We start from the raw sequence: 17,436 nt of genomic DNA on the forward strand, positions 1-17,436 counted from the left end.
TTTATCGATATCATGAACTAAATGAATTTCTTTCCTGTATCATAATGTGCTTCGAAATAATCGACAAATAGAAATATTCAAGAAAATAAACGCACACTACTTGTATGAAAATAAGCACAAAATGGCCACGCTATGACGGGCTAAGACTACATCTATACTATAATACTTTATCTATGGCTAAATCTGTATTAAAGTCAATTTATATATGATTTTTATTATATTATAAGATCTGGAATCCATTCGTAGGTAATAAAATAAAGTCTGCTGGTTCCAAGTAGTTCAGAAAGTTCATAATTCATAATTTTTCGTGGAGCAAAAATTATTTCAACTATCTTTTTCGCCTTCTATTTATTTTTATTTTCATTGAGCCAACAGCTAAGCCTATGAGAAGACGAATTATTTGTTGCTTTGATAGAACTGGAGCCATTAAGAAGACGTCTGACCAAAATTACAACTGATTTAGTCACTAAATTAGGACAAGTGGAATAAGAAGCTTCTAGTCTCCTATGTAGGATCCTAGCTAGGACTTCTAAATAGGACAAGTGGAATAAGCGCTTAAGTAGACCGTAGTCCGTACTGCGGAATTTAATCTTATGGCTTATTGTATAATACATCCTTAGCATAGTAGTTGAAAATAAAAAGTATTAGTGTCGTAATTTGGCTTTTTTTTTTTTTTCAACGACAAAAGAATGGCCATGACTAGCCCACCCACTGGGCCACTGCCTGAAGTTTTAACTTTTAATTTTTAAAGCTGCAAATTTTATTATAAAAATTTCTTTTTGCTCATATTAATTGTTAAATAGTTATAAAATTGATCAGTGCGTAAAAATACGGCAAATAAATGAAAACAATAATAATAGGAGTAAAATAACCTTTTTTTTATCTGTAATTTTCATGTAAATCGTTCTTTAAACATTCTGTGAAAAAAGAACGAATGGATCAAATTTTTATTTCGCTCAAATCGCTCAGCATTCAGCCATTGAAAGAGAACATGGCGGTGTTCCACAGGATGTGCAGGAGCTGTTAATTTTTTGCATTAACTTTAAAATTCATAATCCTTGGCCATTAATTCTAGTTTATAGTTAATATTTTATCGCAGTTTGTAGTCAAAGTGTTTTCTTATTTTTTGACAAATATTTCTCGCATAAAGACAAAGTTGCAATGAAAACCATTACTTCATTGATGGTGTAAAAATAATTCGTGATAAATATAGCCCCATAATTTCAGGTAATTTATAATTTTTATATTTTGCTATGACAATAATAAATCGAAGTTATTAATTATGCGAATACTATGGATAGTGCAGAATAAGTTTCATATATGATTCGCAGTGACTTGTCCCCTATTTTCATAATATTTCATTACTTTTTATAAAATTATGATTATCCAATATTTACAGCAAAATGTGTCTACATTTTATTGGTATCACAGACTTATATTAAGATACAAACTGACCTATAGACTCAATCGTAGGTAGTACTTCTTTGTGCTCCTAAATCACGTGTAGGGTATGTCGTTTTTTTGAGGTCAATAACTCCTGAATATGACCCATCTGGAGTGTTAACTTGCGAAATTAACAGGTGTATCCTTCGAATGCATTCGACTCCTATATATCAATTGTTAAAATATATACGCGTACGTTTGGTACGTGATTATGCAAAGGTACGAACTGTTTGTCGTGCAAAATTGAACATCCAGGAACGTGGTAATAAATCCACTCGAGGTTGTAACTTGTAGGTGCAATATGAACCTTTTGTTACCTGGTGATCTGCGTACAGACCCACCTCTGGACAGTGCGTGATACGGTTGTTTGGGGCGGGGCGGCGGGGCAACGGGAGGGGCCATCCGGCAGTCAGCTGTGCGAGTGTCATGTTGTCGCGTCGCACCGTGGGAAGTGCCCCAAATTACGATCTTCGTTATCTACATAAAAATATAATCCTAATCTGTAGGATTACACCTTGCAGAATACACTTACAGTGAATGTTTTCTGGGTGTACCATTAGGCTCTTTTATGATCATACTTTGCTAAAAATTAATTTGCATATTTTACTTTAAGTAATATAGAGCTTGGTTCCCCGTAAATAAGTATTTCATAAACCAATAAATTTTCTCAATGTCTGTTGTGTACATAATATACATTACAATAAAGTCTTTTATAAATTGATCATTCTGGATCATAATATTTGAATTAATATGTGCCTTTTCAAACATACAAAATATTATGTTTAAATTTTGAGCTTCTCTTTAGTTTCCTGTGTGTTATACTGCAAAGTACAGTGACTTATATTTATAATAATTAAATTTTATCAATGATGAAATTAATATTAATACAATGACCTATTTATCGAGAGTGACTATAATTGTGGCTTAATAATGATTCTGCTCTTTCAATCTAAACCTAACTCGGTGTTATGCAATCAAGACATTTCAATCAAGTTTATAGGTTTTTGTTGAATTTTACTGATAAGGTGCAAACTCTGGTATTGGTGTTAATGTAAATTTCAATCAAAGAATAATTCACTTGCTGCTTACTTCAAAAATTACAGTCACACTCTTTTTTGCATTAAAAATCTGCTGTAAATAATACTAATAAAATAATCTTGATCACTAATTTGTAATTTAAAATAATGGAAATAGTTGTTGAGAGTGCAATAAATATTTTTGATATTTTTTCTAAGATGAAAAAACAATATTATGACTCAAAAGTCCTTGTACTAAGTAGCCTTAAATGTCCATCATGAACAGCTCTCTTGGTTAAAAAAGGAAACTGATCTAAATAAATGTTTTGTCATTTACCAAAATAAGTTCCGTTATTTATAATGATCACTGAAATTATGATATTGCCATTTAGCAGATGATGTGCTTTGTTTAGTTGCCATGTTACATTGCCTATTGCCACTTTCATTTCATGACTTAAAACAGGCAATCTATTATCTAAGGATTTTAGTGCATAATGATTGTGTAACACAAGCTTAACAAAGGATACAAGGTTTGGTTTTTGGTTTGAAGAATGCTCATGATTTTTTTCTCCTGTTTTTCAGAAGGCTCAAGTGACATGGCTACACTTATTCAAGAGAACGGTTTAAAAGGAACCCACGGGGTAGTATCAAATCATGGCATATCAGCACACAGTGTTCCTAGTCATATGGTGCCCGACCACGAATATTGTGAACCGAGCAAACCACAGGAAATACAACAGCAATGTATTAAGACTGAAGATGTGACAGCATCGCAACCAAACGGAGAGGAGGAGGAGGAAACCCCCGAAATAGATATAATGATAAACAATGTAGTGTGCAGTTTTAGTGTTAAGTGTCACTTGAATTTGAGACAAATAGCGTTAAATGGTGTCAATGTCGAGTTTCGGCGCGAGAATGGGATGGTGACTATGAAATTGCGTCGGCCGTATACCACCGCGACGATATGGTCGTCGGGGCGCGTGACGTGCACCGGCGCCACCAGCGAGGAGCAGGCGAAAGTGGCGGCGCGCCGATATGCGCGTGCGCTGCAGAAGCTCGGCTTTCAAGTGCGCTTCAGAAATTTTCGCGTAGTCAATGTTCTGGGAACGTGTAGAATGCCTTTTGGTATTCGAATAATAGCCTTCTCAAGAAAATACAAGGAAGCAGAGTAAGTATTTTTTTGCATAACACAGCACAGCACATAAGTAAAGCATCCAAGTAATGAAATAATGCTTGTATGTTTACCATAAAAGCAGGAACATGTACTGCAGTCTGCATATAATATTTCATAAACAATATTATAATTGTATATAATTGTATTATAAATACGGAGTATGTCTGTTAATATTTCCTTTGCAATAATTATTTCAGTCATTTTAGCCTCTCCACACCAATATCAAAGGATTAAATATCAAATAAAAAAACACCATCCTATAATCTTGTGTCTGTGTTGTCTCCAATGAGTTACATATTAATTTTTATTCTAACGAGATTGAAATTTCATTCCATTTCTTCATTCAACCAACTCTGGGGATTAGCCTGTGACTCAAATATAAAAATCATACAAAGAGCTGAAGACTCAATACTTAAACAAATAACAAATGCACCCTGGTTCACTAAAAATGAAGAGGTACATGACTATCTAAACCTTAAAACAGTAAAGGAAGAAATCAAATCCGTTGTCAATAACTACAAAAACCGACGCCTAAAGCTCCAAACCAACTGGCTGTTCAGCTAACTGTCGAAGAGTTATTTGGACGCCTAAAACTGGACCTGCCATAGGCAACCAGATTCCTAAAGTATAGTCTCCGCAAGGAAGACTTACTCTCCATGCCATAAGCCACCTAAAGTGCAGTGATATATTCTATCCCTTTCTAGTGCACCATCTAATAGCCAATAGGCTATTTGTTTTGAGTGTGTGGACATAAGGGTGAGGGTCGTGGTGTGTGTGTGAGTGGGCGGGGCGAACCTAATCGCGAATGGTTCTAACCGGTATTTTGAGCAGGAGCAGTTTCATTTTGCTCTTTGAACAAAACCAGGACTAATTTCGGTCAGTTTAGAGCGGAATCGAAATGAAAACGGATCGAATTTTTTGGACATGTGTGGCGTTTCTAACGAACAGGATCGTGAAGATTAACCAGGTTTCCTAGCCCTGCTTCCCCACCAGGAACAGGGAAAGGTGGAAAGTCCTGGAGGGCAAACAAGCCTATACGTGGGAGAGCCATGCTTCGGCACGAATGGGCCGGCTCGACCGGATAAATACCACGTTCTCACAGAAAACCGGCGTAAAACAGCGCTTGCGCTGTGTTTCGCCGAGTGAGTGAGTTTACAGGAGGCCCAATCCCCTAACCCCTACCCTATTCCCTTCCCTACCCTCAACTATTCCCTTCCCTACCCTCCCCTATTACCCTATTCCCTCTTAAAAGGTCGGCAACGCACTTGCAGCTCTTCTGATGCTGCGAGTATCCATGGGCGACGGAAGTTGCTTTCCATCAGGTGACCCGTTTGCTCGTTGCCCCCTTATTTCATAAAAAAAAAAAAAGCTTAAAATAGAAAAGCAACAAACAAACAAAACAAAAGAAAACTGCAGTTTGATAAAAAGTCAAAAATCTATTATCAAGGAGAAAATGAATCATATATGTCTATATTACATTATCCAATAGTACCTGGATGACCGAGCTTTGCTCGGTATAGCAAACAATCATTGACTTTGTGTTACTTAACAACGCCATCTGCTGGAATAGCTTTAGCAGTTGCTCACAAAATAGTATTATTATTCGCCAATAGATGTCAGGAAGAGTCATATTTTTCAGTTTATCGATTATCAATAAAACATGAATAAAAGACATTTTCTTAAAATGATTCCTAGATTAGATAGATTTATCGCCCCCAAAGCCCCCTTTATACTAAATTTCATGAAAATCGTTGGAGCCGATTCCAAGCTTCAAATTATAAATATAATATATATGTAACAAGAATTGCTCGTTTAAAGATATAAGATAATTGACTCAATGATCTAGGATCCAATATAAATGATAATCTAATATGTCCCTTAATCTATGTTTAACATTAAGGCAGTTTTAGTTAAATATTTATAATCTACATTACAGCTGCATGGCTGCATGGGAACCATACATTTTTCTGGGATAAAACTACCCTATATCCTTTCCCTGGACTCAAAGTATCTTAAATATAAAAATTTTACAAAGTTTAGTAGTTTTAATGTGAGGAGGTCACTTTCACATAAATTTAAATAAGATTATTGTACAGTTTAACTGAATGTCTATACACACTATAACTGTAAGAAATTATTTGTCTGATCCATTTAGATGCACTTTAGAGTTCAAATCAAGGGTAATGGGATATTTTTAGACATTTTAGATGTTCATTCACCTGGTAAAGAGTTGTCGAATATGGATTTGTTTTTACAAGATTTTTATTGAACTTATCAACTTGAAATTATTATTAATTGATTTAAATAATGAGTCATTAATGACTATTCAATCTTCCAAAAGAATGAAATTTAATATTTTATTTTTCATCTTGTTGAAGAAAAATATTTTTATTTACTTACTTACAAATTTTTTCATTTATGAAACTTGGTCACACAAACACATGAAACCATAAACACTTTTTGCTTGTGTGTTCTGCCAAAATAAACAGTGGAGGACTTTCTTTGAAGTTTAGTGAATAGCATTTTTAAGAACAATTTTGGTTGTAATTATTAAAATCTTAGACTTTGGAATTTTGGTATGAAACAATATAAATTGATTTTTACCAAACATATAATATACTAAAGAAAATATTAGTAATAAGTCTTAAGTAGTATTCATAGTGAACAATATTTATAACTGCAAAAAGGCATTTAAAGTACTTTAAATGCCTGTTAGCTTAGATTGTATATCAAAATGTATGAATTATGTTTGACCTCAATGTTACTCTCCAAACTGAACACCATGGTTCAATTATAGTTCTAAAGTGTGGGTGTGCCAGAGAGAGAGTGTGCAATTTTTTTTTAATCTTTGCCAAAATATTATGTTACAATCATACTATCATCATGTACTTAATATTATAAAGGCGTGAAAGTTCGTGAGTTTGTGAGTGTATTTGTTGATATAGCGGCAACAGATATACTGTAAAATTTACAGAAGTCTATCTATAGCGGTTCTTGAGATACAGCCTGGAGACAGACAGACAGACAGACGGACAGACAATAAAGTCTTAGTTATAGGGTCCCGTTTTTACTCTTTGGGTACGGAACCCTAAAAATTGACTTTATTATTTTTCTTAACTACCTATCATAAAATAGTCTGTTGTGACTTGCAAAAACTAAGGTATGCCTATGTGCAATAGATGTTCAGATTATTATTGTTTAAGTATCTGTAGTGTTCATAATGAACCGATTCCGTGCGGATGGCGCCGCAGAGGCGCCATGGGTATCTTTTCTGTATGGCGTGTGGCGCCCGAGAGGAGCCAAAATGTTTACCTGTAAAACTATGATAAATTACATTTTTCAGAGGTGAAAGAGGTTTCAGAGGTTTCAATGAAAGTGGCTTTATTTGTCACGTATTTTACGTGTACAGTGTTAGTTTTAGGATATTGCATAAAAATGTATACTTCAGGAGTCTGAAACATTTTCAATTGGTGATTAATATGGCCACCGAATTATTTTATAAATATATAACGCCAAAACCAGCAAAATCTCACATCAACATAATTTATTCTTATAATTAGCTAGCAGCCCGCCCCTGCTTCGCACGTATATGAAACGAACATATTTCAATCAAAAACTACAACTTATACAATGTTTATTTTTGTTTATAAAATTCTATAAAAAGTAGATACATTTTTTTGCGTTATACATGACTAGCATGTAATATCCCGTTCTACAATAAAACGAAAATAAATTTATCAATATAGCCAAAGGTTTCCACGTGACATGTCACATGTGTGGCGTATGACACGTGAGCCGTGTCATTTAGAAAGCGATTGTATCTCCCTCAAATTACACTTTAGAAGGTTCTACTCCGAACAAAACCGTCTTAATTTTCCACGTAAAATAAGCCTATAGGCTTCGTTTCTGAATATTCTGTGAATTGAAAAAAGTAGGGGCTGTCTTCTTTTTACGCCCGGCCGTACGCCCGCCGGACCCCTGCCGGAACGCACTCTGTTCATATATTTTGTTGTGGACCCCGCATCCTATTAGATTTCTGACGTGTCAAAATGTATTTTTCTGATCAGAAATTCGGATAATGTGCAGCCGGGCTTTTTAGTAGTAAACTTTTAAGAAAATAAAAAGTAATATTGGGAGCCCATATTATTCTATATTATTTTAGACTTTCAAGTTCTCGTAATTTTTTTTAAACAATAATGTAGAAAAATACTTGCGTTGACATCAAAGTATTACTAATCCACTAACGATTTTTGTTTTAATCTAAGTTGTTTCTTTCGAAAATATTTCTAACTAGCTGTTTCCGCAAACTTTTTTATCCATAGGAATAAAACGTTTCCCTGCTGTGTGGTCTTGTACCTATAAGCTTTATTAGTATAGTTCATTTTTTTTTAATTTCCTCATGGTTCCCATCATCAGACCACCACTTTAGTGAACATGGTACCAACTCGGAACCGGATTAATCGGAACAAATACCCCATACAACAAAAGAAATATTTTGAAAATCGGTTCACAAACAGCTGAGTACAGTTGAACACACATAAAAAAATATCCACAGCCGAACGTATAAACTCCTCCTTTTTGGAAGTCGGTTACAAAAACTTAACAACGAACTTCTTTAAATTTATCTACGAACGTATAATTTACATCGGAAATCCAGATCTATTTAATATATTATGTATACTAACTTTGAAACCTACAAAAGGTTTGCAACACCTGAATAAAAAAATCGCTTACCTGCCACTTTCAGGTTAAAACTTAGTAAAACTACTCGATATCAACTCAAAACAACGTAGCCTTCCGTTAACATCAATGGTTTGGGTTCAGTTAAATAAATCAAGTTAATAAACACGTAAAAACCAAGAAAAAAACCTTTTTGAACGTGGCGGGTGACACGGTAGCCGTGTCATCTACTTCTGTGGCGTATGACACGGCTAACGTGTCACGATAAAATTGTATGCCGCTACGATTGAAAGTCTTCAAAAACGTGCGCCGCATTGAATCTGTTAAGAGGATACACCAGGGGCTAGAGAAATGAAAAAAAAGTACGTGTAATATCTTATCTATTATATAGCTGTCTCCCTCAAGCCTATACCGCAGAACGCGATAGAGACTAGGGTTGTTGAGGAAGTGATTATGAGGAAGAGGAGGAGGAAGAGGAATTGTCACGCGCAAATTTTGAGGATGCGGATGAGGAAGAGGATATTTTATGAGGAAGAGGATGCGGATGAGGAAGCGGAAGAGGAAGCGGATGAGGAAGAGGAAGATAGAAAATTATAAATACTAGCGGACCCAACCCAAACTTTTGTCCTGTCTGTACTTTGTACATAACGTACTAGGTACATACATTACACAAAAATTAATTAAAAGGGCATTTTCCAGTGAACCAAACTATGAATCTAAATTCTAAACCATTCTCAAAACACACACAATAAAGAATCATCAAAATCAGTCTAGCAATAAGGGCCGCGCTACATCGAAATGACAGCGGCGAGGCGAGCCGAGGGTTGCAAAATTACGTAATTTTACCGAAAACGCTGGTAAAATACGCGTATTTTACGGTAATTTATATATATTACGGTAAAATTACCGGCTACGTATGTATGCGAAAAGTATAGCGGGGGGTGAGAAGAGCGTGTAGTTGCAAGTTGCAACTTGCAACATACTTACGTTCGGCGGGGCTAAAATTTGAAGAATCATGATATGAATCATAATATGATTCATTTTTCTAAAATCGCAAAATGCAACTCTGCTTGCAATTGTTTTGACTGACTGCACTATACGTGCATTTAGTAAATTATGCCACGAAATCAAGCAAAAGTGTGGGATTATTTCCAAGTGCTAAGTGAACATGACAAAAGGAAACATGTGATGTGTATATTTTGTAATACGGAGTACAAAAATGCTAATGCTACTCGGATGACAGAACATTTTGAGAAGTGTAAAAAGTGTCCTAATGATGTTAAATTATTATTTATTAGTTATTTTTGCATAATAGTCATACGTTCAATGCCTTGGTAGTTATCCAGTTCATGAGAAATGAATTTACAGAACATAAGATTATTAAGTCTTATGTTTTCACCAACTTCAGTAATATTTGTCTGGATTTTGACTATTTATTTTTTAAAGAAGACTGCAATAAGTAATTATTACTAACTAAAAAGGTAAAATACGATTTAACTCTTGTTAAATTGAATTTTACCCAATTTTACCGTAATTTACGTAATTTATTTATATTTTACGTAAAATATGGTAAAAAACCGAATTTTACGAAAGTAATATTACCGCTTTACATCCCTCGGAGCGCTTTCAGTGTCATATATATATGACTAGCTGTTGCCCGCGACTTCATCCGCGTTAACATAGTATAATAACAAAGATGGATAGTTTTCTCCTTTTTGTTTTTGAGGTTCCTTATACAAAGGGTAAAAACGGACCCTATTTAAGCAAACGTTAAACGCAAACGTCAATAAACTTTCATGTTTCTAACTCAAGAAATGACGGACTTTCATTGCAACTTTCCACCCCTATTTCACCCCCTTGGGGGTAGAATTTTCAAAAACGCTTAAACACGTATCCAATCATTTTTTATCAGTAACCCAAACATAAAATTTCATGTTTCTAACTCAAGAAATAACGGAGTTTCATTCAAACTTTCAACCCCAATTTCACCCCGTTGGGGGTAAAATTTCCAAAAACGTTTAAATACGTATCCATTCATTTTTGATCAGTAACCCAAAAATAAAGTTTCATGTTTCTAACTCAAGAAATGACGGACTTTCATTAAAACTTTCAACCCTTATTTCACCCCCTTCGGGGTAAAATTTTCAAAATTCCTTCCTTAGTGGGTGTCTACTTAATAAAACAACCCTACTCACCAAATTTCGTGGCTGTAACTTTTACAGTTTTTGCTCAGCGATGATGAATCAGTCAGTCAATCAGTCAGGACATGTAATTTTATAAGTATAAGATTTTAAACTTTATCTTCATTATTGTAATACATAGTACCGCTTGAGAAGTCTACGGCCGCCCGTGGCCGCTGTACTATGTATTACAAAAATGAAGATAAAGTTTAAAATCTTATGACACTGAAAGTGCTCGCGTCGCCGCTGCCATTCTGGTGTGTCGCGGCCCTTAGGCTGTTTAGACACACGCCGCAGCGGCGCCGCTGCAATACTCATCTTTGCCCTCAGGGTGCGGTGCGGCACCGCTCCGGCGCCGCGCCGCCCGCGCCGCGCCAGAGCGTGATTGGATACGCGACACGCATGCGCAGTGTAATTCCTCATAAATTCCTCTTAAATTTTGAGGAAGCGATAGCGGAAGAGGAATTTTTATTTTTATTTATGAGGAATGCGGTAACGGTTGAGGAACCCAAAATATTGCGGAACTTCCTCATTATGAGGAAGCGGAAGAGGAATCCTCAGCAACCCTAATAGAGACAACTGCAGAAAATCAACGATTGGTTGTCCCCTGATTCCTTCTCCACAACTTAACCGATTTAAGTACTTTTTTATTAAAGATTAAAGAATGGCTTGAGCTGTGTTCCTGTTTTTATTTTTTTGTATAATCTAGCCAAATCTGTTTTCTGGATATTTGAACACAGCGAAAAATTTGACCATTTTTTTGGGTTTTTGAACGTTCCTATCTTATTTAATAATTAAATTATGAAAAAAAAAGAAAACATTGGGACATAGTATTAGTGGCCGTAGATATTCAGGAAAAAAATTATAACTCTACTAGCATTATCCAGGGAGGAAACAGGGGACAACGTTTGTTTGGAAAAAAGGGCGGTGTGGACTCCTTTTAAAGCTTACTAAATTCTCTATAAATTAGATTATAATTTATAATACAGTTTTTCCAAATTCTCATCGGTTTTCGAACTACACGCTCAGGAAAAGTAAAAATTAGAAAAAGCCTTATTTTAAATATCTAGGTATTCCTTTTCAATTCTGTTTGCAGCGACAAAATATTGTTCTTAGTAAAGCCTTAGCTGCTGGTAAGTCGTCTATTGTTCTTGGCATCAAGATATTACCTTCATTTTCCACCCTCAGCTCAGGGTTAGCTCATTCCCGATGATTCCTGATGATTTTTATACAAGTAACTAAGCTGGCAAACAAGAGTATGGTCTACCTGATGTAAAATGGTTACCATAATGCCTATGCGACGTCTGCAGCACCAGGGGTACTACAGGTGCGTTGCCAATTTAAGGGGTGTGATGAGGGGATGGGTGAGGGAATGAGGGATGTAGAGTTCCGTAGTCAACCAAGTTTTGTTGATTACAGAACCCTAAAACGGAACCCAAACCAGCTGGTTTTTTGTTTTATTAATAGTAACATTGTACTACAAATAGAACAATCCATATTTTAGGACTATCAAATCAAAGTATGAAATCCTTTTTATCTCTGTAAGCTACCACATTCGAGATTTTTCGCAAATAAAATTGTTCTTCGTCTTATCAAAATGAAGCTAGCTACTCACAAAAAATATAGCATGATAGTAATAAAAAAAATTGTTCTAGGGATCCCTGACTGTAGCCGTAATATGATACGGTGGATTATACAATCCGACTGCGATATATACATTTATATTTCGTAACATTATTAGCGCGTTTCTTTTATTCTCGCTCTAGTTATAGTATGTTAATATTATTTAGTAAATTATTAATGAACATCATAATATAGTTCACCTCATATTATTTGACACAGGCACTATAGTACACAAAAGCGGCCATCCTTACAGTTTCACTTGCATAAAATTAACATCTAAACTCTAAAGCATTATGTACCTACACAAACACATACATGCATTTTGCTTTATTTTGTCTCTGTTTTCTAACAAAGGTTAGACTAGGTTCACCAGTCTCCGCATATATCAGACAGTTTCTCTCTTTATGTAACAGTACAAAATATTTTAATATTAACATAAATATACAAGTGAAAACGGGCTTTGGCCCACCACACATTCCCACCATTGTATCTCATGTGTCGCCATGATCGACAGCGGTATCTAACCACGAAAACCCTTTGATATGATCTCAGGGAGCCCGAGGGACATGTAAAAGCTGTCTTGGGACTCGCAACGAAATTAATCAGAAGAAAATAGGAGTAGGAAGAATTCCAGATTCCCTCCCCATATAAAGCGGGAGATAGCACAGAGTTGCAGTGACCGAAAGTCAAAGAACGTTATCTAATAATAATAGTGACTACTAAGCTAGAGCTAAATTAACATATTATTGTGTTAGACTGTTGCCAATAATAATTGTGACAAAAACGCTTGAAGGCACGGAAGTTCCTAGCGCTGTCCACGATATCACCGTAGTATGCGTCTCCAGATGTACAGAATAGGTCGTTAGCATTATAGTTCTTTTGGCCTGCCAGAGACTGCACTCCCAGAGAACATGCTGAGCGGTTTGTTCAAACATGTTGCCTTCGGTCGAGCAATCGTACATGGTGCTACTAGTTTAAATCCGTAAAGTTTGGCCTTAAAATTTCCATGACCGGTCAGGATGATAACAAAATAAATAAGCAATACATTAATTATTAACATAAAAACATTGACAACCCGTTCTTTTTACGCGCTCGCGATAAAATTAAATAGCAAGATTGTTTGAACCTTTAGAAGACTCTTTGCAGCAAAGCCTAATCTCCGAATGGGCAACGGCAGACGCGATGGGACTGTTCCACCAAAGCACAGTGCGTACACTGTAGGTAAAATATCGACTCGGCGGATCAGGAAAAAAACTGGAAATATACCTTATTTAAAAGGCTTTCAGGTGGAATACAAAATTTTATTTATTACGTAAAGATTTTGGAGAAATATGGATTTTTCGCTTCCGGGCCGCATAAAATCGCTAAACTTTGGTAGCTCGTAGCATCAAAACTATTGCGAATTGACACACGGGTGTTCTACTCTCGCATTCATGATACTAATGCCTATTCAAAATTGAAGAAAATAGAAAATTTTTGATTTTTCGTCTCCTCCGTACACTGTGCAAAGGGCAAAAATAATATATTTTATAATTGTTTCCCTAATTTTCGTGAATGGCTATCCAAACATTGGATAGATATTGATCACTGCGTTTCTCAGTTCCTGACCGGTCATGGAAATTTAAGGGCCAAACTTTACTAAATACAAGTGAAAGTAAAAATTCTTCAATTATTGTCCCTAATTTAGTAGAACAGACCGTAGGTGATACTTATTAATTCAGCTCTCAGCAAACCAGAGTCCTTAGCATTACAGAAAAGTATTTTAATTCATGTTTAACCGATTCGTGGCCAATGCCGCGCTCAGCGCGTCATTTAAAAAGATTCAGTGAGGCCGATGACGCGCCAGGCGCGGCATACAAGGATTGTTGAAAAACACGTTATAACTAATTTATTGTACTGTAATTACAATTCCTTAGTCTAAATGTGCATAAAACACAACCAGTGGCCAATGCCGCACGTAATCATCGTTTAGCAGGGCCGATGACGCTTATGGCGCGTCATCGAACAAACTGCTTAGCCTGTGGTAAGAATTCGTGAAAATGAAGGTGGCAACGAATCGGTTAATGTTTCAATGTTCACACTTCCCGTGAGTTGAGTTGTAATTTCATCGGAATTGGTTCAGCGTTTTGAGCGTGAAGAGATAATAGAGATAATAGACAGACAACCACTTTCGCATTTATAATATAGCTCGTTTTTAATGGATATAAAAGTAAAAAATATTTCAATATCTTATCATTCTATATTTATGGCATCACAAAGTATGCATGGTAAGAAAATAGGTTACTACCTTGGAGTGTAAATGTATTTTATACGGACTGCATTACACCGGCCCATGCCACGGCCGAGCGTCGCCCCGCGCCCGCTGTCCCCGCGGGAACACCTATACGCCGCTCTGCATCCGCCGCCCGCGCCGCCCTATCTATACTAATATTATAAATGCGAAAGTATCTCTGTCTGTCTGTCTCGCTTTCACGCCAAAACTACCGAACCGAATGTAATGAAATTTTGTATACATATAGTCTAAAGCCTGAGAAAGGACATAGGCTACTTTTTTACTGGAAAAAAGCGTTGTAAGGGGGTGAAAATGCGTAAATTTGTTCAAATTAAGTTAGTTCCAAAAATGCATATAATAGATGGCGCCGTGCGTCTCTTACATCGCGCTAACGTTTGCCCAAAAGTCTTTCTATAAGAGGTGGTATTATCTTACACTCAATTTTCGATTTTTTTTTATTGTTATTTCCTTTTTTTACGTTGTTTAATAAATCAGTACTTTATGCAGTGAGCCAGTGACATAACCTTAAACCTATCAATGATAAATAGTTTATGGGTAAAGTTGTGTAATTGGGAGGCTAAATAAGCTTAAAAATTTGGCATAAAATATAAAGTTTAATTAAAATATTATGTGCACACTGTTTTGTTACCAGGTTTTTTTTTTATAAAAGCTTTTGACACCAATTTTGTTGACATCGCGTGCTATAAACTGAAGTCCACGCGGACGAAGTCGCGGGCAACAGCTAGTATTATTACAATAGTAATTTAAAAAGCTAGCTTTGTGCCCTTCATATATTATTTACGGTTATATTATAGTCGTATATTAGTTTAGGAAACTCACCATTTTACTATAGTTTTTAACCCGTCAATGGTTCTTGATGTTTGTGCATTATTAACCCTAGTATTTCTCTCATTTCAGCTACGAACCGGAGCTGCATCCTGGTGTTACATACAAACTGTACAATCCTAAAGCCACCATAAAAATATTCTCCACTGGAGGAGTTACCATTACCGGTAAGCGTATATTTTTAATTCATTACTAAAAATGCTCGCCTTTTTTTCGCGTAGAATTCGTGTCGGATTCGACAACACGAACCGAAAAATAAATTAATGTAAAGGAAAACAGTGGAATCATCCAGACCTTACAGTTATTAAAAAACTTCAGGTGTGCACTATGCAGTCTATTTTTAACCGACTTCCAAAAAACGAGGAGGTTATATGTTCGGCTGTGGATATCTTATCTTATATCTTTAAACGAGCAATTCTTGTATATATATTTATAATTGGAATCTTGGAATCGGCTCCAACGATTTTCATGAAATTTAGTATATAGGGGGTTTCGGGGGCGATAAATCGATCTAGCTAGGAATAATTTTTAGAAAATGTCATTTTATTCGTATTTTATCAAATACCGAGCAAAGCTCGGTCAAATAGCTAGTTTTTTTTTTCATGACTTATTCTTGGAAATCAAGACTGGGCTTTCCTTATGTTTTGTTTCCTTACGTGTTATTGTTGTTTTTACGGTATCAAAATATAATCTTCTCTTAACTTTTCATTGCTACAGATTAAAGATCTTTCCTTTTTTTATTTTAAGCATTCAAAAAACTTACAGCTTGCCAAAAATTTTAATAAGGATCCAGTTATCTCGCGTTAGCGACGATAGTACTTACTTAAAAGTTATTAAAGCATATAATATAGTAATATGCATTTATATAGATAGCAACCAATCGTCAAAATATGACTTAAAGTTTAAAAAAAATGTTCATATTTACTGTGTCAATGTATCCAATAAAATATAGTAATAAATAATAATATTATGTTAGATTGATTAAAATAGGAAATGTTGCTTAGTCATTGTAGAACAACGTGCGGATCTCTAGTCATAGTCGCCAAAAAGTTTTTGCGATTCATTGCGACATAATTAGTTACAACGTACATTTTCCGTGATAAAACATTTTCGTTATTTCTCGGGACTCGATCACTATTAAAATTTTATCGAAACTGGTTCAGAGGTTCAAGAGTGAACTTCATTAATATCAGTATTGACGTTGCAAATACCGTTATTGAAGTCAGATATTTAGAAAGCCGATAGATTTAAATGTCTGCGCAATGTATAAACGTCTAATTTGCATTGCGGATCTTTTTCGGATAGACGGGCCGATGTGTGTGCGGTGTATGATCGTGGCGTGTGTGTTTCAGCTCGGAGCGTGAACGACGTGCAGTCGGCGGTGGAGCGCATCTTCCCGATGGTGTACGAGTTCCGCAAGCCGCGCACGCCGGCGGACGAGGAGGTGTTGCGGGCCCGGAACGCGCGCCGCCGCCCGCCGGCCTCCGTCGCCGCGCCCGCCGCGCCCCTCCCCGCCCCCTCCGACCTGACGCTCGTCACCATGTCCGACGACGAGGGCGACGCGGACGCCTGGGAATGACGCGCGCCCCCGCCCGCTATGAAACGACGGACTCCGTTTGGCATCAAGCAGTAACCGGCGGTTGTGAGTGCAATCGCGTGTGTATTGTCGGCGAGCTTCTCGGTTCATGCCAAAGATATTTATTGAGGAGGTGCTTAGGCTTGTCGCCGGCTAACCCCGCGACGCTCGAGCTTTCTTTATCGACTCTCGGCGGGTGCGCCCCGCGTCCTATTTCTTTTAGTATGCGTAGATGATGTTTCGTTTATGTACCGAATTGTCGTATTAAAAGTGTGTATGAATATTTCTTTTTGTGAGAGTAAATCTCGATATCGATACTCAGTTTTTTTTTCATTTTGCTTTTCTGATCGATGATACTGGTAGTGATAATAGTGTTCACAATATTGTTCTAAAGTGATGACTGAATGATTTGTTAGACATTAGTGATTGTAAATATGAAGCTTAGACATTACACGTTTAATTAACAATTACCTCGTTTTATTTCCCTATAATTTGCATAATACATACGTCATATGTTATTCTTACGATAGGTATTTAATGTTGAACACATTATCAATAATATTTAATAATTAATATCTAGTTCAATAATATTAATGAAAGACACAAAGTTTATTTAAAAATTTATT

At 36.1% G+C, this 17,436-nt stretch overlaps 1 protein-coding gene across 1 annotated transcript; it reads left to right on the forward strand.

The window, feature by feature from the left end:
- Positions 1–963: 963 nt before the first annotated feature.
- Positions 964–17,277, forward strand: LOC121734036 (TATA box-binding protein-like 1). The gene is made up of 4 exons (XM_042124443.1): positions 964–1,227; positions 3,042–3,627; positions 15,307–15,401; positions 16,587–17,277. The coding sequence occupies exons 2-4, from the start codon at positions 3,056–3,058 to the stop codon at positions 16,811–16,813; spliced, it is 894 nt and encodes a 297-aa protein (XP_041980377.1). The 5' UTR covers positions 964–1,227; positions 3,042–3,055; the 3' UTR covers positions 16,814–17,277.
- The last annotated feature ends 159 nt before the right edge of the window (positions 17,278–17,436 follow it).

The sequence above is a fragment of the Aricia agestis genome, chromosome 1 (assembly GCF_905147365.1).
Source record: "Aricia agestis chromosome 1, ilAriAges1.1, whole genome shotgun sequence".
NCBI lineage: Eukaryota > Metazoa > Arthropoda > Insecta > Lepidoptera > Lycaenidae > Aricia > Aricia agestis.

What these genes read in the sequence shown, in the direction of transcription:
- LOC121734036 (XM_042124443.1), top strand. Translation starts at nt 3,056, where the DNA reads ATGGCTACACTTATTCAAGAGAACGGTTTAAAAGGAACCCACGGGGTA. An exon ending in AGAAAATACAAGGAAGCAGA is followed by an intron (nt 3,628 to 15,306) that starts GTAAGTATTTTT and finishes CTCTCATTTCAG; the next exon opens with CTACGAACCGGAGCTGCATC. An exon ending in TGGAGGAGTTACCATTACCG is followed by an intron (nt 15,402 to 16,586) that starts GTAAGCGTATAT and finishes TGTGTGTTTCAG; the next exon opens with CTCGGAGCGTGAACGACGTG.